Genomic DNA, 27,495 nt, shown 5'->3' on the forward strand with positions numbered 1-27,495 from the left:
TTTTTTCCAAAGGTAATTTATCTTGGGATGTTAGAGGCAGCTTCCGCCTAAATAGTTACACACCTTCCTGGACCTATAAGAAGCTTCACTGTAAAGATGAATCATATTGGTGCAGTGGCTAGCGATATCTCAAGCTCACATAGACAGACTGATAGACAAACATCCGATTACTTTTATAATTCGATGTTAAGGAAGTTGTCATCCATGTATTTCCTTAATACTAAATTCATAACCTTGAAATAATGGTTTAGGAATACAACTTTCTTGGATCTAATCAGTTAAACTTAACACAAGGACCATTAAATTAGAAATTAAATGTCTTTTTTAGCGCGATGTGTAAAAAATCTGGTTTTCCATTTTTGGAAGCTCAATTTGAGATATTCTTCTGTTCTTCCTTATCCTTTCTACACAGATTCCCTAGATAATATTAGCACAACCACTGCACTGTTAAGAATAAAAGAAATTTAACGAGGAGTAAAAAATGATAAAGAGAGCGTTACAGTTTACAGACATATAAAAAGAAACAGATCAACATTAATCCTTATTAAAGGAAAAAATTCTCATTAGCACATACGGCTAGTTCTTAAAATGCAGACAACTTTTGCGAATATCCAACCTTGAGTACAAATTTAGTCTGCGAAGTTTGAAAGTTATAATTGTTGCAGACATCGAGATTAAGCCAGGACATGGTAACCTTATATGAAAGTAACAGGTCCTGGGAAGGCACAAACCTATTTCGGGGAGGTTATCACCATCCTCAAAAGATTAATCGGCTCTGGAACAAAAATTCCCACTCAATTTTTTTTTCATATTCTTTCAAATATTAAAATTAGAAGGGTCGATATTTAAGGACCTTCGTATGAAATTCCTTACAGTGACGGGGCTTTCGTTTAAACTGTCGTTACATGTTTATTTTAGATTATTTTTATCTCTGTCTATTTAGATTAAACTAATACAATTAGATATTAAGAAATTATATTTCATATTTGATTACATACATATTTATTTATCATACTTTAAATTACATTAGAATCAAATAAATTTTATTTCTTTACACATAGATCTATTTAAATTTGTAGGTACACAATATATTGGACAATCAGAACTATACTTTTTAAATATTTATTCGTCTGTCTACTTTAGAGCACAATATTAATTTTATCCGATGATTATGGTTGCGCCTCTTTTGGATATAAAGTTTACATTACAATACATTTGTTTGAACCAGAAAACTTCTTGTTCGATTGGTCCTAAAAAAAATATATATATCCTTTCGTTTCCTAGTGGTATGTCTGCAATTAGTATGTATTGTTTGGGAATCCTTGGACAATTAAGCATAATTTTTAAGAATATAATTAACGTCGAAAAGTATAGGTACATCTATAATAGGATTAGGCAGCCTATTTTTTAAAGCAATATCGTTGCTGATGTTCATTTGTTTTGTGATCTGATAAGATCCAAAGTTTATTGTCTTCGTCAGGTAATTAAACTGGAACGGGTGGACGAAAAAACATAAAAATGCAAATTTACCTCTATTAGTTCTGCCTTCTTTCTTCGTTGTTCTTGTAACTCTTCCCTAAATTGTAAATGATTTATCATATTTGTTTCGCTTCTATGATTTTAGGAAATAATATCCTTGTTTTTATTCTTTTGTCTGGAGGTATACCAAATATGAGTTTTCTGTGAAATTTGTAACATATTTTTCAAAACCTAAACAGACTAAAATAGAAATAACATCCGTTCAGTGTCATATAAAATTTTCTAACTACATATCTATCTATATGTGTATGTTCATCAAACTAGATTTCTATTAATCCATTTGTTTCTGTTTTTCTATACATGTATCTATCTAATTAACTGTACTTTAAATTTCCTATATACATTTGTATAACTAATTCAATCCCTTTCATTTCTAAATGAATTAGAGTTAGATGAAATAAAATAAAAGAATCCAAAATGTTTGAGATTAGAACTATAAATTTAGTGAAACCTTTGCAGCAATTTTGAAAAGTCATTTTCCATTTTCGTTTTGCACTCAAATTACATTCAATAATTTCCTAGGCCAGTCCGTATGACCGTTCACTAGACCGTCCATACGTTCGTTTGATATTGATTCTGATTATCACAAATATCCCTACGTATTACACTTCAAAGTTATTCTTCTTAACAAAAATTTAAAGCATGACTTTGGATGTGCTACTATATAATGTCTTTTTCCTTGATTTAAAAGAGTATATCTATTTAAAGAGAGAAAAATAAGATTTTGTAATAAAAATGGAAAAGGTTTTATAATTTAGTCTTGAAAAGAAAAACACATTATGTTTCTAACCTTCTTTTTTCCCTTTTCATGATACAAAAAATAAAGAACAAAAATAGTTTCAAGTACTAATATTCCAAGATTTGTGACTGTATTTCTTTATGTTCTTAAAGAAGTTGTATACTGTGGATGTTTTCACCATTGGCTAGGAATACAAATAGAAATAACTATTTTCTATTATGAGTGACAGACTAACAAGATTATACAGTGGCTGCCTTCTGGCATATTCAACCTTAACCTTTTTGTCTTTAGGGGAGGGGGGGAGGTGGGATTGTATGGATCCCCCAACTCCGACCCTTAAGGGGTTGTGTTTCTCATTTCTAACTTGTTGACTTCAGAATGACCGTTGAGATGCATACCTGGCACCAGAAAACACAGGTACCTGGATAGAGCGTCCTGTTGGTTAAAACTTTTTAACATGAAAATTTTTTTTACATGCTTGAAGGGGTTGGGTGGTTAACATCTCATAACAACTCAAATAGGATATTCCTTGCAGAAAGTAAATTGGACATTAAAAATTGTGTGCAGAATTTAACTTTAAACATTTAAACTTTCCTCATTTAATATTTTTACAAATCATTTTCAGTTTCATAAAAAAAAACTTTCTTTTTTCTGTACTCATCTTATTTTTTTCTACTTCCAAGGTGATAATGAGCTACTCTGTGTGACTGACAGACAAACAGATGTAAAGACAGAGGCTTTTTATTTCAGAGAGGTGGCACAACTTAAACCTTTCAATTACAAAATGTATTTTTATTTTCTTTTTTTTACGTATTAATTAACGTTGAGATACCAAGAAACATTAAAAATTCTGGATCATGGAAAGAAAACAAAGTCATTCCTAATTAGGACAGAAGTCACTGGAAATTGATCTAAGGAAGGCTACTTCTGTCCTTCATCTAACAAAATCTAACTTAAGGGAGGTGACTTATGTCCTTTGTCTGACAAATTCTTACATTAGGAAGGCTGCTTATGTCCTTCATCTTGCAAAACATAGCAAATTCTTGCAAAACATAGCAAATTCTTGCAAAACATAGCAAATTCTTGGAAAACTTAGCTTTTCTGTCCTTCACATAGCTAATTCTTGCAAAACATAGCAAATTCTTACAAAACATAGCAATTTCTTGCAAAACATAGCAAATTCTTGCAAAACATAGCAAATTCTTGCAAAACATAGCAAATTCTTGCAAAACATTGCAAATTCTTACAAAACATAGCAAATTCTAAGTTTTCCAAGAATTTGCTATGTTTTGTAAGAATTTGCTATGTTTTGCAAGAATTTGCTATGTTTTGTAAGAATTTGCTATGTTTTGCAAGAATTTGCTATGTTTTGTAAGAATTTGCAATGTTTTGCAAGAATTTGCTATGTTTTGTAAGAATTTGCTATGATTTGCAAGAATTAGCTATGTGAAGGACAGAAAAGCTAAGTTTTCCAAGAATTTGCTATGTTTTGCAAGAATTTGCTATATTTTGTAAGAATTTGCTATGTTTTGCAAGAATTAGCTATGTGAAGGACAGAAAAGCTAAGCTTTCTAAGAATTTGCTATGTTTTGCAAGAATTTGCTATGTTTTGCAAGAATTTGCTATGTTTTGTAAGAATTTGCAATGTTTTGCAAGAATTTGCTATATTTTGTAAGAATTTGCTATGTTTTGCAAGAATTAGCTACGTGAAGGACAGAAAAGCTAAGTTTTCCAAGAATTTGCTATGTTTTGCAAGAATTTGCCATGTTTTGCAAGAATTTGCTATGTTTTGCAAGAATTTGCTATGTTTTGCAAGAATTTGCTATGTTTTGCAAGAATTTGCTATGTTTTGCAAGAATTTGCTATGTTTTGCAAGAATTTGCTATGTGAAGGACAGAAAAGCTAAGTTTTCTAAGAATTTGCTATGTTTTGTAAGAATTTGCTATGTTTTGCAAGAATTTGCTATGTTTTGTAAGAATTTGCAATGTTTTGCAAGAATTTGCTATGTTTTGTAAGAATTTGCTATGTTTTGCAAGAATTAGCTTTGTGAAGGACAGAAAAGCTAAGTTTTCCAAGAATTTGTTATGTTTTGCAAGAATTTGCTATGTTTTGTAAGAATTTGCTATGTTTTGTAAGAATTTGCTATGTTTTGCAAGAATTTGCTATGTTTTGTAAGAATTTGCTATTTTTTGCAAGAATTTGCTATGTTTTGCAAGAATTAGCTATGTGAAGGACAGAAAAGCTAAGTTTTCCAATATTTTGCTATGTAATGGACCAAAAAACAATTTTATGCAAGATTTTGCTATGTGAAGGATCAAAAAGCTAGGTTTTTGAGGTGAAGGGAGGCTACTTATGTCCTCAATCTTGCAAAATCTTTGTTAAGGGAGGCATGTTATGCCCTTCATCTAACAAATTCTCACTTAAGGAAGGCTACTTATGTCCTTCCTAGGAAGGTGACTTCTGTCCTAATTTAGGAATGACTTTGTTTTCTTTCCATGATCCAAAATTTTAGTTGGTTGTGTCCACCCCCTTTCTCTTTTAGTGGAAAGTGGGGCAGCCCACCAACTAAATTTTGGATAATTATTTGAAATATTGAATTAAATTTAAAAATCTTTAGGTACACAAGAACATAATCAGTCGGACGAAATTTCAGTACAGAGAGGACAAAGAAATCAATATATTTTAAGATAATTTAACTTTTGACTGGAGGAAAGGTTGTAGATAAATATTATTTAAAAACTGACACCCAATGAAAATAAAAATTGACAAACAAGATTGTATGACAACAAAGCAAATTTTGACAGGGGTAGTTCCATCAAGTGCATTTTATTATACTTATATAAAAAAAAATGGATGTGTGTCTGTCTATCTGTACCTCATAGTTCTACAGCAAAGGTATATACCAATTTTAGGGTTTGGTACCTACACTCTCCTAAGAATAATCACCCTTTAAAAAAAAAACACCCCATCAAATTTATAAAGAGTTCTTTTCGAAACTAAAATCAAAAGTTGAATGTCGGCTTACGTTCTTCTTTCAACGGTTCCTGAAAATGAAAAATGAATTGTGATTGTTAGAGTGTCATTAACCCTTAACGGTCGGGGGGGGGGGGGGGGGGCGTTGAACGCCCCCCCATCCGGTTTTTTCTATCTCATTTTCTGTGTGTGAAAGATGAAGAGCCCAAACTGCTTGACTTTTTAAGTATGGGTATGACACATAACTGAGAGTTGGAATTTTTTGAATATCTCCATCCTGGCGGGCACAGGATGCCAGCAAACCTGGCAGGGTCATCCAGGTAAAGAGCAAAAATATTTTTTTGACTAAAACAAAGCATTTTATCATACAAAAATACTAAAAAATCCTCTAGTAGTACATCCTTATATGAAATACAGGTGTTCAAGTCACTTTCAGGTTCCAGGTATGATCCTGCAGGTCCTGATCCTCCAGGTCTCCAGAAATCTTTAAAAGGCTCCTGTGGCCGCAATTTTTGACTTAGAGACTTCAAATTTTAAACTTAAGCTTTTTTTACATGTCTACATAATGTATTAAAATTTCATAAAGATCCGCCGCCGTTTTCTTGCCGACCGCCGACTGCGGCGGCTGGCAGCTGCCAAGTACAGCTGCTGCCCTGAAATTTTTATTTTGATATTTCTAATGTAAAATTTACATAAAGATAAACATTTTCTGGAAAAAAATTGTTCTTCTAGCTTCAAATAAAAAAGTTACAGCCGTTTGAAATTTTTAAGTAAAAAAAGACCTAAAAACAAAGATTGTTAAATAAAAGATGAAGGAAGCGAAAATTGACTTAGACTTATTAAAAGTCGGAAATTCATTATCAAACAGGGATGATTAAGGTGCGGCAAGGGGCCCGACTGTAAAGGGTTAAGTACATTAACGAGCGATAAAAAAACCTAAAATGATCTATTGGCTAAAAAACTTTATTTCTTTACCTCCAAATAATCTACCCTATTGCATTATCCTGACTGTTATGTGATGGATCCCTGAAACCGAAATCGCGAGGTTTGTAAGATTAAGGGGGGGAATCAGAGACAACAGATTAAGAAGGCGAAATACTTACAACAAAAGGAGTGTTGTTTTATTGTCAGGGGGGTGGATACACAACTTTCCAAGGTCCCAAGGCTCTAAGTCAGTCTCCAAATAATTTACACTGTCTATTATTTGATGGTCCCAAGGCAATAGGTTAATATATTAAAAATCTACCTTATCATATAACCTTGACTATTATATGATGGTCCCAAGGTTATTAATTAACCTCTTATTAATCTTCTCCATTATACAACCCTGACAATTTTGTGATAAATTAACCTCTTAATAATCAACCCTATTATAAAACCCTGACTATTATGTGATGGTCCCAAGGCTATAAATTAACCTCTTGCCCTCCCACTCCCCATATTCTTCTAATAGAGTTATGCTAGATGCTTTGATCATTGTCAATTAGAATCTTGATTTTGTGGCCTTAAATAATCCGTTTTACATACTTTTACTGAGTTGGTGTGTAAATGCCATAGCCAATAAACAGTCGCGATTTATAATCGAACATAGACCTTAAGAAAGTATTTAACTGTGCCGTTTGTTTTATCATCTTTAATACCATTTAAAACCTTCTATTATGCCAAAGTTCGACAACTACACAAAACATATACATATTGGTCTATAACTATATACTCTTTTATTTCACCCCTTTCATATAAACTCGTAAAAAGCACTTTCAAACAAATATTCATACAAAAAATAAAATTATTAATAGTAGGGACGTTCAAAAGTGGGGGGTTTAAAAGGGAAACCTTTCAAACCACTAAAAAATATCGAAATAACTCCCCTTTCCCCCCCCCCCCATACAATACTCTCCCAATCCTTCGAAGCCACTGAAAATGTTTGCTAATTTTTTGTCATTTTCATCGAAATTGTTTTTTTAGGTTAGTGGGGATTAACACTCCACTCCAAATGTAAATTTCAACCCCGGGGTAAAAATATAGGACGGAGGGGAAAAGAAAAAAGCAACCAAAGTAGCTCTTGAACGATTATTTAAATAGCTTTAAGACAAATAGAGTAGCTTCGCTTCTAAAGAATGTAAATAATATTTCTATATTCCCTAAAGAACACTAAATAAAATACAAAAATTCATTTGGGGTGTATGTGTAGCCCCTTCACCCCCACCCCCTACTATCAATAAAATACACGTCACATTTCAAATTTGATTCGCCTTGTTTATTATAACTACATGATTTATACAAATTGTAGTTTTTTTTATAATCATGACTCTTCTCTGACTCTCTATGTCTGTCTTTCTCACGAGTAACTAAAATAGAATGGACTCTAATGCTAATTCAGATTGATTTCTGAATTGTTTTGTAGAGATTGTTGGTTGGTCAAGTTAAGTTTGGTTATTTTGGGTACTGGGTAGCCCCACAAAGTTAGGGCCCCCCACAGGGGTTAGCCTAAGAAAAAAATTATTCCCCATCCCCTTATGTTGAATTTTTATTCAAAAATAAGTAGGTGTTAAAGCAACAAAGAGAGTTTACCCTCTGCCCATAAATAAATAAAAAATTTTCCTTGCTAATAATCAGCTATAGTTTAGTGTTCGTATTCCTTTACTTTATTTAATTCTGTGCTTCGCAACTTTTGCATATTATATATTTTTCTTGTTTTATTTTAATCCTTTAATTTAGCTTTGTGTTTTCCCTTTGGGGATAAAATCTAAAATGATCTTTGGATCAATATAAAGCTTTCTAAAACATTTAATAACTGGCAGTACATCTTTCATAGCTTGTTACAAAATTAAGCTGGATTCCCAAGAACCTCTTCAATTCTATAAACATTTCACTGTTATGTAAAATTACTTTTTAAATTAGCAAGGACAAGTAAGTCCTAAAGTAGCGCAAAGAACAAGTAATATGAAATATTTTGCAGTTCCTATAAATAAACAACTAAAAATGATAAAACTGTAGGAATCATAGTCAAATTTTAAGCAGTTTTACTTAAAAGGCAAGGTGCACTGACGGATCTCAACCAGAGTAGCTGCAACAACTCATAATTTGTATAATATGTAGGTCTGTAAAGGGTTTAAAACATTACAATTTGTATAAATCATCTGATTATAATAAACAAAGCGAATAAAATTTTAAATGTGACAGTGGTATTTTTATAACTGTTCTTTTGGGAATATTTTTATAATTTTATAGTGGATGCACCTATAATTTCTAGGATCTTTGAAAAGTTTAGTATAAAGCTATCACTATCAAATTTAATTTTACAAATTAAATGGAATATTTTTATTTAATCAATTATATGGGTTTCATAATCAATCAATTAAGTTTTAAGAGCAATAGATATATTTTGCTTTTAAACTACACTTTTAAGTTATAAGCTAAACATGCAGATTGAAATAGAATAGAATAAACTTAAGCTTTTCTTACATGTCTACATAACGTATTAAAATTTCATGAAGATCCGCCGCCGTTTTCCTGCCGACCGCCGACTGCGGCGGCTGGCAGCTGCCAAGTACAGCTGCGGCCGCTGAAATTTATATTTTGATATTTCTAATGTAAAATTTACATAAAGATAAACATTTTCTGGAAAAAAATTTTTCTTCTAGCTTCAAAAATAAGAAAATTACAGCCGTTTGAAATTTTTAAGTAAAAAAGGACCTAAAAACAAAGGTTGTTAAATAAAAGGGTGAAGGAAGCGAAAATTGACTTAGACTTATGAAAGGTCGGAAATTCATTATCAAACAGGGGACTTGCACAAAAAAATTTAGCCCTCTAGCTCTAATAGGAACTGAGATAATAAGGGGGGGCGTTGAACGCCCCCACCCCGACTGATTAAGGTGCGGGAAGGGGCCCGACTGTAAAGGGTTAAGAATATAGGGTTGTTAGAATAAAATTATAAATTACAAAAAAAATCATTAAACCCAAAGTTTTCCTGTAGCAAAATAGACAGGAACCATTAGCATGCACTGAGTGAAAAAAGAAAAGTAGGCCTTGCATATTTTAATTTTAATGGGGGTTTTGATACCCTCTCTTCGCATGTTTTTGCTTTGCTCAATAAATTGTAGAATTTTTTGTGATCAATAAGATTGCCTTTACATCATTAAGATGGAAAAAAAGCTTGGATTCTTAATTTTAGTATTCTTCATGGAAATTACTTTTTACTTTTCCTAGAAACTTTAAAAGCTTTGAACTTAGCATGAATCAAACATTTACGTTAATTTGACATAAATTGCACTTTTTTGTCAATAAATATATATTTATTAAGGGTATTTTTTTCAATGAACTTAAAACGTACAATTTTTAGATACAGTAAACAATACTAAGATTTATGTAAATATAAGTGTTGAATCTTTATTTTGTTTAAATATTCAAAAATGAGTCGCTAAATCTAGGCCTAGATTTGCAAAACGGTATGCGTAACTTTTAATGATTCTACAATTATTCAGGGAGGAAGGGTACAGTGGACTGACAATTACATTGATTCACAAAGTTTTGTAAATGTTGACTTAAAAACTTTGTGATTTTTATCAAATCTTGATTAGCTAATTTGATTATTATAAGAGTGGATGTACATAGATTTATCTTCTATTCTCTTATATATAAAGATCATTACCTTAGTCTTAGAACTTCTTGGTTTAAAACTTCCTCTCTCGCTCTCACGGCTAACTCGGCTTCTAACAAAATCTCCTATAAAATGAGCAGTTTTGAAAATAATTTAAAATCAATAAACTATCATGAACATTGGGGACATTTTTGACATAAGTAGCGAAGCCCTAAATAATGTATATCTTTGACGGTTTTTATTAATTGAAATTCGCCATGTTTTTAGATTAGAAAGATTTATTTTTGCCAATTACGGTTGTATTATTGAGAGTATAATTAATATGTTAGATGTACTTTTGCCGAAGGTTTCAATATTTTGTCATTTATACGGCTAAAATTTAACTTGCCATAAATACATCCATACTTTTCGATAGGTAAAAATACATCTACCGTACTTTTGCGCAATGTACAAATGGCAGTCCCCCTTATTGATATTAATCATATATAGTATACCAATCATTGAAGGAAATGGCGGAAATGCAAACAAATTGTAGCGTAGCTTTTCCAATATTAACCTGTTGTCTTCTTTCATATTGCTTCTCCAGCTTTTGCATCATTTTGTTCTCAAGTGCTTTCTAAAATAATCAAATTACAGTGGATTTGTATAATGTACAATATCTCAGAAATTTACAGAAGTCAATGATTATTTGATTATTTTTATAGTTTGTATTTCCATGGAGGATCGTATTGACCTATACCTGACTATATTAGGAACCTACATTGACGATTGTATTGTTTGTATGACTTTGAAGCATCGTATTGACATATATCTGATTATATTAGGAACCTAGATTGTCGACAAAAATTCAATATCCACGTATTCTATATCCATTATAAAATACAAACCTCTTTATTACCCTGATTGGGTTGACTCACAAAATTGGGATGATTAATTTCTTCAACTTTTGGTCGAGGTTTATGTATAGGTTGGTGCTCATGAACAACTCTGAAATAAATAATTATTCCAATTAAACAACAAAAACTGGTTACTTTCCATATGCCTGTATGGACAAAAGTTATACATGCATTTTTTTAGGTTTTAGGTTTCGTGGCATTAGGTCCATTAAGAAGAAATCTATATGTTAAGTTATTTGATGTATGTATGTCTTCTAAGTTTAAAATTGGTTTGATGCTATTTGGAGGGAAGATATAACACTTCCTCTCCCTTAAAGATTAGCCCCGAGAAAACTCTTCTCATTTATATCAAGATAATGTTGTGCTTTGCTGATTATGGTCATAATTATCCTTGGTTTAAGATTTTAAAAAAAAACCTTGGTTCATCATCTGCATGTCTTCTTGAATCCTAAATAGAAGGTTTTAATGATGATAGTACATTATAATGCTTAATGCTCCAATATCATAAAAAATAAAGAAATGTTAAAGGGATAAAAAAAATTAAAAGTACAAGGTTTCTTTACATATTAATATTAAAAAAATAAATATTAAAACTTTTATCTAATATGCCAAATATGTGTAAAATTGCATTTTATATAATAGTTGTATTACAACCAAAAATTGTGTGTTGACCTCTATCAAATGCTCTTGTCAAAGCAGAGAAATAATTGACAAACCTTTGATCTGGAACTTTTGTGTTTGGAGCGTTTCCTTCGTTTTCTCCTTCTATCTCCGTGCTAGGAAATAAAACAATTATTCAATATTTTATCCCAATTCTTATTTTTAAATCTTACAATCTACATATATAATGACATGAGAAAATTATTGCATTTTGTTACTATTTACAAATTAGACAAATTACTTTTTTGTAAATATTTTGCACAGATTCTGTATTTGTGTGTCTGTCTATTCTATGAGATTTAATTTCTATGGCAAAAAAGAAATAAGACATAGACAGCCATTTTTTAAAGGTTATCTGACTAAAACCTTTTAATATTAACTTTATTTTGATGGCAGAATTTTAATATTTCATTCTTGTTTTTGCAAAAGAAACATTGTGCAAAGTTTCAACAATAAGGCATTTTTGATGAATATCAAATTAACAAACTTAAAGTCTGATGTCTGTTATATCTTGTGTATCATACATTGCGAAAAATTGTTTATTTAGTTCAACACATAAAATAATTTGTCCAAAATAAGATAAAATAATAAAGATGTTATATTATTAAAGGAAGAAAAAATTCCTTCAATGTTCTGTTATGAAGAATTAAATTTATGTTTTGATGAAACACTTTAAAGTCTAATATTTTGCATTTTCATATGTATACTAAAAGATACTTTTTGTTAAATTAATAGAGCAAGACAAAAAACATACTGTTGAAAGGTACAGGTTTCAAATCCATATGATAATTTTAACAAGAGTGAATTTAATATAAGAATTATCTGTTCTTTCGCATGATACAGAATAACATTCTCATGGACTCTTCAATCTAGTTTTTTGAGTATAAGTCATATTACTATAATTAAAACCTATACCTTGACCCTGTATATTATGCAATTTTTATCAAAATTTAACAGACAAATTGGATGAGAGATTAATTTCAGTTAATTCTTCTTTCAGACACTATTGCAAAATATATTATCAATCTTGTGGACCATGTATACTAGAGAGAATAGTGGACTGTAAATTAAGTTAAGTAAGTAACTTATGTTTTATGAATATGTTCACTCATTTGTTAGCTTTTGAATTTTAATAACTTTATTTTTATATTGGTTGGTAAAACAAAAAGTATCCAAACTTTTCCACCAATAATTTTTATCTGCACAAGATTTATTTTGTTTCTCATTATTAGGACCTTTTTCTTTAAGTAATGTGTATAGAAAAAAAATTTTTGCCTACATGTATGGGGCAATACATTTCTCCTACTCGTATTAAAGCTAATGTCTTGTGTTTATTGTGTGTTTATGGTGGGATAGCTACAAATGGTTCACTTGCAAATTAATTACTGCTGCTAATAAATTCTCTCTGATATGCAAATATTAGAAGGATTAATTTAAATTTAGAAAGAATAGACACTTACTTTCAACTATAATGAGTTGAGCAGTGTCTCTAAAAGTGTTTCATTGTTTCTATATTTATTGTGACTTTTTTATAGAAGTTATTGAAGATACCTTGTGATGTGAGGATTCTTTTGCATCCTAAAAAATAATCAAAATTAGATATCAATACAACTTTGACTAAAATTTGGATAATTTGAAGGAGAATTTCAGTTGGTGGTTCAAATATTCAATTTTTTTAGACATTGCTGCTTACTTGTTTTATTTTTGAGAAAAGATAGTTAAGCCCTTTTCATGGGAACAGATTTTTTGCCTGAAATCCCTCAAATAACTCAACAACAAAAACTTTAAAATAGTATTCTAAGGAATTCAATAGGTCATTGAAATGTTTTACCTCTAACTCAGCTTTTAACCACTCAGGAATGAAGGACGTTTCTTAAAAAAAGGTAGAAGTATTAAGTCAAAGATTTTGTCTTTTTGCACATTATTAAGAACAGTCAAGTTCATAAGAGCAATAAAATATAATATAAAAACTAAAAGTTCTAATTTCAAAATCTTGCTAAATTGTTGAGAAAAATTCTTTTGTATAAATGAAGTTTTGTTTATTTAGAAGAATTTTGTATTTTGTTTAATCCTCTAAATTTGTCTGGAGTGTAGAATTTAATATTGTTGAAAACTGTATCATAAATTGGAAATATTATGGATATAAAATGAAAATTATGATAGCAAATTTTAAACTTATGCTTTAAAGTAGCTGCTTGCATATTCCTTTTTAGAAGTGCAGTAACTCTATAACAAATTAAGAATGATATGAAAAATCAAGTCAAAAGTCATTTAACAGTTTTTAGGCAATTTATAAACAAGACAATATCAAATAGGTTTTTAATGAGATGTCTTTAAATTGATATAATATTTGTTTGCAAAATAATTTACTTTTTTTTCTTATTAAAATTCAATGATGTAATGTTTTCCCTATTTTCTACTCAAATCATTATTAATTCATAATCTCTTTTCATCCTATTTTAATTTAATCATTTCATCAATGTGACTCTTTTTTTCAACCCTTTACTTTTAGTAGCAAAGCTACTCTAATATTCTGAATTCCCCTTAGTATCAATGTCAATTTTAATTTAAATGTTCTAAATAGAAAACTATTTTTGGCATCTAATTCACTATTTTTACACTTTGCAAAGAATTATTAAGAAATAACAAATCATTTACCAAAATCTTGTTGAGAATCACTTGAATCTTGATCAAGTTCTTCTTGATTTTCTTCAGGTATATCTTCATTCTCATCCATGTCAAGAACAGGACTTCCCTTCAAACAAAGTTTTGAAAACATTATTTAGCCAAGCAACACCAATCATTGAAGAAACTCGTTGATAGCAAGACCTTTGTAAGTAAGTTCATTGCATGATAATGAATTGTGATAATCTCTGTCTATGATTTTAAGTTTTTAACCCTTAATTAAACAATGATGTTTAAATTAACAAAATTTTTCCTGACAATATTCAAAACATTCCAAAGGTTTATTTTCTAAAAAATGATTAAATAATCATTAAACATCCTATCCATATATTGTTGATTCTCTCTACATTTTCTTTTTTGATGTCATGCACCAGGCATACCAGAAAAGGTAAGTTCGAATTTTCTATGGTGTAGCATAAGCTAAAACCCAATCAGTGCAGTGGCGTGAATGATGGGGGTGTTAAAACTCCAAAATGTATAATACGGTAAACTTCCCTTCCTTTTGGACTCATCAAGTGTAACACGCCGAACCAAAAATAACCATGCAATTGGTGGATGGACAGATCAACTGTTTTAGTGGATTTGTTACCTGATTTTGTTCATCAGGACCTACTTTGGCCAGAGGACATGTTGTCTTGACACTCAAGAATATATTCTGATTCTAAAATTGATAAGGTGGGAAATTAAACTATCAAAATGTGGTTTAAAAATGCCCCCCCCCCCTCCTAAAGTAAAGTGCCCCCTAGAAATAAAAAATATAGAAATATTATAGAAATTTTTTTATCAAAATTTTGCCTTAATCATTTCAGTCAAAACAATGATTTTAGTTTAGGTCAAAATGCTACTATTGTTATTTTGTTCCCCTTCAATTCCAAATTTACTCGTAAATAATAATTATGATTAAATTTCTAACCTGACAATGTATACTATCCAATGCTGTAGTGTGACCTCTTTCAAGCTAAAACAAATAATAAAATTAGTTAGATATATTGTGAAATCTAAAATAAGTTTATGGTATTTGAATTTTTTTTTGAACAATTTAAATCTTTTGGAGTATTTCAATATAAGGTTGTTGTAAGACAAATACTATTATAAATCTTCCCTAAAAATTCTAGTACTAAAGTTTAGAGATCTTACATGCTTACCTGAGCAGGGGAAGCATAGAATGCAAGAATTTCTAAGGGATCTAGAACCACATCCTTTAATACCAACTTTTCTCCCCTACAATATTTAAGTTTATGTTTAATTTACATATTAAAATAAATTTTTTTTCATCTTACTTAAAAATAAGTTGATTAAATGGTCAAATGTTTTACTAAGGTCTAAAATACTCTAATTGCGTCCTGAATTACAACTAACTTGACCGACTAGCTATCATTAAACAGCTTATAATAAATCAAAAAGTCTATATCAAATACGGATGGGCTTTTTTTAACCTGATTAATTGAAAAAAATTTAGGAAGCATTACCAAATTATTATACTTTTTATTGTAAAACAGAACTTTAAGAACAGAGTTAAAATTGATATCAATCTTCCTTTCTATAATTCTATAATTAGGTGTTTTTATATATCGTACTGTTTTCTAGATAACCTTGGGGTCAAATAGGCTCCTCGCCCCCTGGAACACGAATTTTCAGGAGCCTTTCTGGAATTGTGATAAATATTTTAAGAAAAACTTTACCTGGAAAAATGACCAGACATAGAGTAAGAGTGGTGAGTCTGTCCCATAAATGATTTACTTGACTCCTTAAAAAAGATGTTAAAAATTGGATTAGAAATTCAAAAAAGGACTTTGAAGGAAAATATGATTTGTGGATATGAAAATGAAAAATAAACTCATCTATTATCCAATGTTATCTACTGTAAATTTATTGCTTTAAAATTGCTTAATCTGGATGGAGAGAAATTATAAACTTTCATTAATATATCCCTCATCAAAACTCTAAGACAAGAATAAGATCAAATAATTCAGAAAACATTCAATCATATATCATATGATATATATGTTAACATTATAAAAATGTAATTTTATACATTATCTTAAAGTACGTTTGTGTAAATGTAGCATTTTTAATATATTCTCAAGTGTCTCAGAGTTTTCAAGAGATTTTAAGAGAGCAGGGGAAAATTAGAGGAGGTGTTCAAACAGTTAGGAAGCACTTTTAGTTTTAAAACAATATATTTAGGATTAAATCAAATTAAATTAAGTGTATTGGTATTAGGTTAGATCTATCCCAAGAGCTTTTTTTTGGGGGGGGGGGGGCCCGGGGAGAAGGGGAATTACTTTTCCCTGCAGACAATATACCCCATCAATTTGCTAAAAAAGGAGATTGTCTACTAAACATTCTATTTTAGGATAAAGTTCTTAACTTCCTCTTTTATTTCATTAACATCGCCCAATATATTAAAGAATGTGTAGGAGGGGGGGGGGGGGGGTTAAGGCTAAAAAACTGAACAAAAAACCTCACTACTTTATATTATAGGATTCTCTTTATGTTACCATTGTATGTATATCCATATTTTTCGTTTGTTAAAGATGTTTGACGTCCCTAACAGAATAGTGTACATATTGTAATAGAGGGGAAAATGATGCTTAGTGTTAAGTGTACTAATAAAATTGATTTTCTACCAAATATGATCAACTTCAATGGGTTTAATGGATATAGTATACGTGGATATATTGACAGGGGAAAAATTGTCATATAATCTAGGTTGCTAAAATGGTTCTCATTTATTGGTCTATTATTCATCCATTAGAAAGGAATGGGGTAAATGAGTTGTATTGAGGCGGGAGGGGAGGGATATTGTTAATTTAGACAGCTGGGAATATCACTTTATTAGAGTCCATGAAAATCTGTTTCAACATCCATGTGAATATATATCGATTATGTGGACGGGGTTGTAACAAAATATGTGTCTGCTACATGTTCAGTGTGTTGTCAATTAAATAATAAGGACAATTTTGCCACTAAGCATCGCAGCAATAAAAGCTAGAACAATTTGGGCTTAAAGAGAACAGCTAAGTGTTGAATATCACAAATAGAGAAAAAGTTAGCCAATAATGAATATAACATTTTTTACAGATACTTAATTTAGGCAATCATTTTACAAAATTTTTAATAAGCGGGTATTTTAAATAATTGGCCTTCTTTTGTATTTGATGCCTGACTTACATTTCCTAGTTATATAGTAACTATGCATACAAAAATAGGGTTTAGGAAAGGGATATAAAATGAGACACTTACAATTAATTTATTGCATTCATTGACATAGACAACCATTTTTAAATACTAAACCAAAATACCATTTTCTAGATAAATTGTTATGCTTATTAGGAAAGCTTTGAAAAGTTTTGGAATATAACTTGCCAAACAGACAGACATGTAGCCGACTACTTTATTATCCAGAATTGAATACATTTCCATTTATGGGCTGTAAACACAAATGCTTACCATCAAACCATTGTCTGCGTCTTTAAATGAGACTTTGAAGGCATCCTAAAAAAGAATAAATAATTTAGACATTTAGAAAAACATAGATTTAAACTATTTAAATTTAAATTGGTTTGGCTGCTCTACACTGTTTGTCTTTTCAATATCTCTCTAGATCCCATATAACTCTTAAATGACAAACAAATTTTATTTTCTTAAAAATAAGATTTGCTTAAAATTCCTATCATATTTTTCAATTGAAAAAACTTAAATTTGATCTCAATTTCTATGGAACTAATCGTACTAATGGATAAGTAAAAAGTTTGTGAAAGGGATAGTTCCATGAGATGGATAAATTAAAAAAATGTTAATTGTTATGCTTTATATCATAAAAGCTTGCAGAAGTTGGTGGCAACGCACCCTTAAAGTTAACTTGGGCACATCTTTCTTCCCATATTTTTCACACCCTCAAGTTTTATATCCTCCTGACAAAACCATGTGCTCTACACTGCTGTACAATGAGCAACTTTAAAATATGTGAAACTGTATTTTTCCTTATTTTTCATTACAAAATGTTTAACAAATATTTTTTTACATGGTAAAACACAGACTAAATTTAATTTTTATGAACTGATTTGAACTAAAGTACACATATATAAACTTTTAAAATACAACTCTTGAAAATAGCCCTTTATGCTTTGAAATAATTCAAGGAATCAATTTGATAACTTCAACACTTTTTTTATATTTTAGCAAATTGTTCAAAAAGCTTTTTTCCATGGGAAACGGATAGATTTTCAACTGTTTTAATTGTTTCAATATAAATAAATATGTTCAATTTTAAACTTTTAAAATGTGTGCTGGAAATTAAAAAGTACTTTGTCTATCAGAAATTTTCCATCTTATTACAATTCCTCACTTTTCCCTATGAAAGGGGAAAAAGTTACTTAGTATTATCACCCTTTTGTTCTTGGAAAATTAAGTGGGGTAAAGTATTTTGCAATTTATTTTACTTCTGCAAAATATATTTGTAATATTTTACCTTTTAAATGTAACTATATAAAATTGTTGTGAAAGTTTCTCCGATAATATTTTATAATTATTTTGAATTTTACAATTTTGATTTATATTAGGCCCCAAAAGTTTAGAACAAGACTTTAAAATTATAGGGAATGCAGTCAAAAGAGGTGATACGCTCTTATTCAATTTTATACCTGGGTAGTTGGTCTGCTATCAGGAGAAATATTTCTTGTACCCCAAAAGTACAAAACATTGTCAACACTACATATTAGTGTATAGGTAGAGCCACAACTAACAGTTGCACCAATCCTAAGCTGAAACATAAAAATATATAATTAAAGAAATCTTTAGTATAGGCTAAAAGCAGCAGAAGTTGAACGTTTTAGTTAATAAAGCGGTTTGGGAACAGATCCATTCATAAATGTTATAAAACTGTATTTATAGTTGATGTATAGAAACATAAGGTTGTAGTCATAATATTATTAGAATATTGTTATATTAGTGAAGTATCAGCCCTGACCATTTTTTATTGATGCCAATGGTCGACATTTATAATAGCATGCTTATAATATGTCAGCCTTGATTTATATTTTATTCAAGACACTCTTTCACATCTATAATCCTTTGTAACTTTTATGTAATGCCCAATAGTTTACTTAAACCATTAAAATTGTATTTATAAAATTCTACTAGTTTTGATAGGGCTACCTTCCTGGCATCTAGCAAATTCATTTACAATTAAAACAAATCAAAGGTTATATTACCTGCATTCCCTTGACTTGATCCAGGCTTCTTGTTGACTTGGTATGTCCTCTACCCAACTGACCCTCAGAGTTTCTTCCAAATGTTATCATTTGTCCCATCTAAAATATTAATAACAGTGTATTGATGAGGGCTCAGCAGCAACCCTTCAGCTAAATGTAAGCCTTTCAAAATTTTAAAAATCAAATGTAAGTCTAACCCTGACCAAAATATGAAAATCCCTCTTTTCAAAAAAATGTTAAGTCATCCAAACAGGTTTACATTTGAGTAAATCAAGATATTCCACCTCAAGTGCCCCTAGAGGCGTAGCCACGAGTAGTATAATTAGTTAATAAAAAAAAGGAAAATACATACATCTGTGAGAATAATCGTGTGGCAGGGTCCCAATGAAGCATCATATACTTTGTGCTTTACTGCTGTAACTCTAGAAAAAAGTATCATTTGCAATTAAGATTATTTTTGATTAAATATATTTACATATATTTTACATTTTCATACCAAAATCCTTCTTCTAAACATTTGCCATTTCTGAGCTTCTATTTTAGACTTAGTTAGATGATTACAAATTTGTTTTTGGGATACATTTTCATTTGGAACTGTAAGGTTTGCAGGCATCTTGGGGCTGCCGCCAGGGTGGTGATAATAGAAAAGTTTAAATTTCTAGTTACAATTACTAGACTTGAAAAGTCTCCTAATAATAAACTTCTTTCTCTTACATATATATTTAGACATAGGAATAATAGAAGAGGGCCTGTATTCTCCCCTCCCCACTTTTACCCTAAGGGATTGGGTTAAATAAGTTACTGTTCACCTTTTTGGTATCAAAGAATTTTCTACTTCTCCACTGAAGAACCAACCTTTGGCTTCATCTAGTCCAAGCTTATTGAACTGAACAGAAGATTTTAAAATAAAGTGACTTTAGAGTAAAATTAAAACCTGTATTGAAATTACTTAATATATTTCTTCCAGTCTTTAGTACATTACGATGTATATACGATTGCATGTTCTTATGAACAAGTAAAGAAGTAAGTTGCATTTTAAGAATAATCTATCAACATGGAAAATTTGTTTCAAATAAGTGCATAGAACAGTTTTGTTTAAGTACCTTTCAATCTCCTTGGACACTTTTAAGAAAAATATCAACGTAGCCTTATCCAAAATCATTTGTCATTACCTTATTGCTGCCACAAGCATACAAATCTCCTTCATTTGAAATAAGAATAGTACCATCACCACCACATCTTACATCAGTAATGTAGATTTCTTCGGTATTTAACACAACTTCTACAAAATTCAAAAAAGTAGATTAATAATTTTAATTTAATTTTGAAACCTAGGGGCGCAGCCGCTAGTAAGTCAAAAAGTAAAATAATATTACCCTTTGGAGCACAAACATCTTCCTCAGATCCATGACCCAATCTGCCTGTAGATCCTCTACCCCAGGAATATACATCCCCCTGGACATTATTGATAATTCTTCAATTCATGGATTTAAAAGTTGATATTTAGATATTTTTGTCATCAAACTAATAGATCTTCTAAGCATAATTTTACTATTTGAAAGATGAGTAGGCATTAAAGAAAATGATAAATCAAAATGTCATCACTAATGATGATTTATACCTGGCCACCTACTACTACAGCATGTTCTGATCCACTTGCAATAGCTACCACATCAACACTAGATGAGAGAAATCGTGGATTAGTACTGCATCTATTTATAATTTATGGATGATTAATGAATTTCAATAAAAGTTTAGGCAGGGTAGCCATCTTGTTACATTTAGCAGAAATGTACCCTTAAGTGAAACACAAGTGACACAAATGGTTGGATTGCATAAGTTTATAATCAACTGCAAATAAATATAATTACCTAAGCAGTTGTTCAATAAGTTTAGGTTTTGATAAACTGTTCCAATCTCCATGACCCAGAACTCCAAAAGATCCATCTCCACAAGTCATCACAATACCATTGTCACTGGATAGAAAAATCTAAAATCTATTTTAAGATTTCATATCTATGTGAGGTTATTGATAACACTAATTTATTGTTAGAAATTAGTGATGAAAGAGGACCAACCAAGCAGAAAAGCAGAATGCATAAATTACAATGATGTTATTAAATTTATTGCAATTTTTCATAAGTGCCAGGTTGAGCACAGAAATTCCACCCATTACTTTTAAAATAGGGGATCTTTTTGTTTGTTTTTTGATCAGGCTAGGTTAGCTTATTTTGAGTACTTGGAAGCCCCACAGGTTTCGGGCAGAAGGCATGCCTGAACATGGGCTATTTGTAGGAATAAACGACCCCCACCCTTCTCTTACTTCAATATATTTCTCAAATAAGGGATAGGGGATTATCAGTGCTTGATAGGAACTTTGAGGGAAAGCACAAAATGTTTATACCTGGCAAAAATAGAGAAACCAGTGCCAGCTGCTACTTTGGTTATTGCCTTTCCTTTCAGTGCTTCTACTGCCAATGGTTTGGATCTCCAGTTCTCTAGATTTAGATCAATCATTAAAGATATGTATTCTAAACTATCAAAATAACTAACCTTAATATCTTGTTATTAATCTTTCCTCTCAATAAATTAAATTGAAACGTTTTTATTGTTTATATCTATCAATCAATCCATAAATATTCATTTAATTAACTAACCTTTTAACTAATAACCTACTTTATGAAAACAATTGGTCTACTAAATGATAAATAAAATATGCATTAATATATCACTAACCTAGTTCACCATGGCCCAGTTGACCCTTCTTGCCTTCTCCCCAAGTATAAGCAAATCCATCAAGGGTGAGAGCAATAATGTGGGTGTCACTCACAGATACTTGCTGAATTATTGATCTGAAAAATCACAATTATAACATACAAAAGATAATATTTCAAATGCAATTTATTTATTTCAAACTAAATATTTTTATGTTCTAAAAGTATTTAGTATTACCTAGGAGGTAGGTCAATGGGTGTTAGATTGATAGAAGATTCACATGCCTAAATGGTTAAAAATGATCTTTAAGGTGAACTGTTGTTAAAGGCAAAATAATATCAAGTACCTTTTTATTGCTTTACCATTCCCTAATTCCCATATTTTAAAGTTCATAGAAATTTTCTTTGCTATAAATCAGATTTAATCAGGTTTAATTTGATATTTATTCTAAGTTTGAAAAAAAAATTCATAATACACTTGATGCTAAAGACTTAATGAAGCTTTTGTAAAGTACATTTGTATTTTTCAATTTTAAATAAAGAGGCAAAAAAGTGTTGTACTTGAATTTTTTAATACATAAAAAGTTGAAAACTGTAGGTAATATAACTTTTAAAATACAAGAAAACAAAATTATTCCTAAAAATTTACTTGTAAAGATAATTGTAGAGTTATATGTAGTTATAGTTACAGAAAGATAAACTTCATATTACTTTATATTAGGATTTGTTCAAGAAAAGATTATGCATGAAAAAGGAAATGTTTGTTAATTAATGGGATTGTTGTACTTTGCCTTGCTGCCAACTTGTCAATCTATATTACAGAATATACATATTATTCCTTCATACTAATTTGCCTAGGATATGTGGAAATATGCTTTATATGCAATCAATTATACACTATACAAAGTATAAGTATAGAATAGGATAAAATAAAAATAAAAATGTCTATTAAGATCTCGCAAATAATTAAATTTAGTAGTTCTTTTTATGGTAGCTTTATAGTTGTCTTGTGTGGTTTAGGCTATTTTCCTACCTCTCCCATCCTCCTTAGAGGCTAAGGGCAATGCAATTAGTAATTATATAATCAATGGTTCATATTGGGACCCTCCCAAGAGTAAGAGTCCCTGAGAAAATTCCTCCACCCAATGGATGATTTTCTCTCACCTCTTTATCTCAAAAAAAATGAAAAGTCGAGGGTCGACTTCCTCTATCACTACATCAAATACTCCTACATGCCTCTAGGGGCGTATCCGATATCACCTTCATATAGTAAAGAACAGATCGTAACGGTCTGCTACTTCTTAATTTTTGTTGGCTGCCATTCTCATTATCTATCAGGTCCATGTCATCAAAATACCTTCATAGAATCAAATGGATAGATAGAGGGATAGATAGATCTATGGATGGATAGATAAATAGATAGATGAAAAGATAAATGGATAGAAATGTGGATGGAGATATTGATAGAAAAATATATAGTAGATACAAGGCTGAATAAATGGATAGATAGATAAATAGATAAATGTTTAGATAATGGATTGATAGATGGAAAGACACTTGGGTAGATATATAGATAGATAGTAGAATAGATGGATAATTTTAATAGTAGACATCAACATAAGAATGGATGGAGCATCTTTTGCATTTACCTATTTTCTTGTTGAATCATCAAAGATGGTAGCTTTGAAAGTAAAACTTCAGAGGCTGATGGACGAAATTCAGGATCTCGTTGTAATAAATCCCTAACAAGCTAAAACAAGGTCAGACATTACATTTTTAGTATATAAATATGTTACTTTAAATCTCTTTAACAGCTTTAGCTTATTAGCTAAAAATAAAAGTATAGTCTGTACTATTAGGCTTTCTTATTTGCTTTTGGTATATGTTTGAAAACCGCGCTTAAATAATAACCACACTTAGAACTTATAAAAAACTTCCCAAGTGAATTAAGTGCATTTTTCTTTCAAGGATCTTGAGCAACAAATCTGAAATTTACCTGTTTAAAGAGGGGTGTATAGGGACCCCTGATTGGGGCAAACTGTCCTTTCATAATCTTATTCACAAGGGCTGGCAGATTTGAACCCTGAGTTTAGATAAAGAGATTGTACATGAAACAATTTATAAAGCAAAATTAACTTGATATTTAAATACTTGTGAGTTGGTACTTAAATAATCCTCCAAATAGATAATTCACTTAGCCATACAGAAAACTTATGTATAAGTCAAAATGAATAACTGTAATTTGCAAACAACTATATGCCCCCCCCCCCCCCTCAATAGGGTAACTTACAGTGATTTATTTTGTTAGGCTTGTTAAAAGTTTATTCTTTTATATAAAAAAAGGAAATAGACAGACTAAAGAAAAAATCCATTTATAAAATAAGAATCTCTAGACACGGAAGGAAATGTATTATATAGTTAGATACATGTATGAACAACTGTGTAATAGGAGAGCATATTTAATCAATGGGACGTTCAATAAAGTCGTAAAATTAACTATGACAGCTCTTAAAGCAATCTTTATGTAGAAAATCTAACGTTGCATGGTAATGCGTTTTGAATCAAGGCATTGTCTAAGCATTGACATGAAAATTTAATTTTTCCATCTCTGGTTATGACGGAGTCAACTAATATCCTTGGTACATTAATGTTTGAATTACAATTAGTTATTAAAAATGAAGTAGTGATAGTTCTCATGTAAGATTTTTGTTTTAGTAGAGCATATAATAAAAAGTATAAGGTCATTATTTAAATATTATTTCTCTTCCAATACGAAGTAATCCATCAGTAGGTCTCACTGTTATATAGACTTCTAAATGATTTAACCTTGGGAAATAGGAAAAATTCTTTACAGTGCAGTGTAATATATATTAATAACATAGGTTTAGGCCAAATCCTTAAAAAACCGTGCACTTTTTTATTATTCTCCAATATATACCGCGAAATTATCTGTTAACTTTTAAAATTGCATTACTTTTCAGGATTGTCTTTATATTTGAGAAGATAAATATGTTTTAAAGATCAGGCTTTTATCCAAGACTTGTAATCTATAATGATCATATGTCTTTCTAATAATGTTACAATACTTTGTTTTATCTTATGTAGTTTTTTCCTTTTTTGTACTCTACTAAAGTCTTATGAGTGAATACGCCCCTAGAGGCCCCAAAGGGCATTCGATCCTCTACTTTCAATTTTAGTTTTAAAACAAAACCAAAAAATTTCAAGAGAGGGTATTTTTCTTGCGAGGTTCTTAGATATATATCTTAAAGTAAAGACACACAATAGACTCCGGAGACAGACAGACATCCTTGTACATTTATTTATACATTATATAAAGAAATATTCTTCATTTAAATATTATCTGCTGTTATCATGTAAAATTAAAGTTCGGCTTGATTAGAGCAAAAGAAAAACTGAAAAAATAAAATAACCTAAACCCATCCCTTTACCTAGCTTGCCTAAAATTGAGAACTCAATCGATTCATTGGCTATAGAGATTTTAAAGGACAAACAAATGCATTACTCCCTAAAATAGGAATGAATGTATTATTAATTTGATCTTACACAAGATTATAATGTACTCTAATAGAGTGAAATTTGTAGCTGGTAAAAAAACGATCCCATCCCCTCTCCTCTTACTGGATGAACAAACTGACCAATAGTAATGTTAGCAACCTAAATTGACGAGAACTTTTCTCTTGTCATAATACCCACGAATATTCCATTAAAAAAGCATAACAATATGTAGAACAGGACAAAGATTACCTCAAAAGTTCTTTGAAGACAAGCCATTTCATACAGGATGCATCCCATGGCCCAAACGTCTGATTTCTCATCATAAATCTAGCAAAAATATATTAATAGATAATTATTTTTTTTAGATAGATGTATAGATTCGAAGCATAATAAAAATTTGACGCTACCTCTCGATTTTGACATTTTAAGAGGGATGTATCTTTTTCAACATAACAACCCCAAATGCTTACCAGAGGGTAAATATGTAGTTAACCTTTAAAGGTTTTTCCTTAATAAGGCTAAGCTAAATCAACTAGTAATATAAAAAGAGATAAATTATTATATAAAAAATAACAGGATGTTTGGCTGTCTGTAGCTTAAGATTTCGCAGACTTCTGGGCTGAAATGGTTCTCCTCCACAGTTTCAACCCACCCGAGATAAATTGCCCCTTACTCCCCCTAAAGGCCACTAGTTAACCCCAACAGTTCGGGTCCTTAACGGGTTCTTAATAGATAAGGGGGGGGGGGATATCTCAACCTGTTCGTTTTACCTTTCCCTCACACATCTCCGGACTGATGTAATAAGGTGTTCCAAGGACAGTATTGGCATAACCTTAAATATTTAGAAAATAATTTATGCATATCCTAAATCAGAAAAAAAAACATTTTTGAAGCTTTCACAAAAAAAACCTATTTTTTGACTACCTAACCAATTCCCCCCTATTTTTAATTTTAAAGCATATTTCTTAGTTAGTCCTGTAGAACCTTTACTAAACAGAACCTAATCTAAAATAATCATCTTCTAAAAAATTTAATCTTAAAAGATTTAAGTATGTTCTTAAACAGAATCCTGTATTTATGCAGTTTGCAACAATCTTTACAGTTTTAAATTAAAAGTCTGCTTGTTAAGATATGACTCTTGAAGTGTTCATGTTCGTTTGTATTACTGTTTGATTTCAGAGCTTTGCTTTTATATATCTTGCCTTCCTTGTTTTAGTGTAAATTATATAAACCTTGTCTAGTTGAAAGCATTTTTGATATACCAAAGTCTCCAACCTTTACAAGACTATCTTTGGTCAGGAAAATGTTGGCAGTTTTCAGGTCTCTAAAAAAAAAAAAGTCTTTCTAGATTTACGGTCGTCAGTCCGTCTCTCTGCTCGTTCTTAACGAATAGCTCTAACCGTTCGTAACGGAAAGCAACAATGTTTTTAAACTTAACGAAATAATTCCTGTAACAGTTCGGTATATTTTATGGAGCGTACCAATTCTATAATCAACACATTCATTTACAGAAAGTCTGTAGGTTGATTTTTGAGTTTTCTTATTAAACTCTAAACTTAGGAGTAAAATTTTTATGTGAAGGGGAGGGGTAATTTTGTGTATCATCAATCATCAGTAATGTGCATAAATTTATCAGCCACTGTGTTATCCCTTTAGATCCCTGGATTGATAGATTGTAGATAGATAATCTTACCTGTGTAGAACGTTGTTATCATGCATGTATCTTATTGCGGAGCACATTTGACTAGTGAGCAATCAATCAATAAGTAAAAAAAAACTATTGTAATAAACTTTTTCATGTATAAGGTACATCCCTCACTATGATTTTATGGTTCAATTGTTGATTTTATAAGAAGGTAAACTTCAAACAAGAAATTTTATAGCTATTTTGACCCCAACTTCCTATACTAAATTGCTACAAAATAAATAGGGCAGCGTCTGTATTTATATTTTGGTA

The 27,495-nt window shown here is 30.5% G+C and overlaps 1 protein-coding gene across 1 annotated transcript; it reads right to left on the bottom strand.

Moving 5' to 3' along the window:
- Nucleotides 1–958: 958 nt before the first annotated feature.
- On the bottom strand, nt 959–27,278 carry LOC145324482 (serine/threonine-protein kinase Nek8-like). The gene is made up of 33 exons (XM_080167066.1): nt 27,232–27,278; nt 26,771–26,862; nt 26,309–26,370; nt 25,788–25,865; nt 24,019–24,105; nt 23,672–23,772; nt 23,283–23,379; nt 22,261–22,307; nt 22,045–22,160; nt 21,713–21,806; nt 21,180–21,284; nt 20,930–20,987; nt 20,685–20,763; nt 20,481–20,590; nt 20,118–20,194; nt 19,661–19,730; nt 19,309–19,407; nt 18,739–18,858; nt 17,546–17,590; nt 15,775–15,839; nt 15,238–15,313; nt 15,006–15,050; nt 14,682–14,753; nt 14,066–14,162; nt 13,239–13,279; nt 12,959–12,985; nt 11,464–11,523; nt 11,164–11,195; nt 10,739–10,838; nt 10,408–10,467; nt 9,903–9,976; nt 1,531–1,576; nt 959–1,250 (listed from the first exon to the last, which is right to left on the bottom strand). Exons 1-33 carry the CDS (start codon nt 27,276–27,278, stop codon nt 1,200–1,202), a joined length of 2,430 nt encoding a protein of 809 aa, XP_080023192.1. The 3' UTR covers nt 959–1,199.
- Between the last annotated feature and the right edge of the window lie 217 nt (nt 27,279–27,495).

This window comes from Acartia tonsa, chromosome 7 (genome assembly GCF_053477335.1).
Source record: "Acartia tonsa isolate MP-2025a chromosome 7, ASM5347733v1, whole genome shotgun sequence".
In the NCBI taxonomy this organism is placed as follows: Eukaryota; Metazoa; Arthropoda; class Copepoda; order Calanoida; family Acartiidae; genus Acartia; species Acartia tonsa.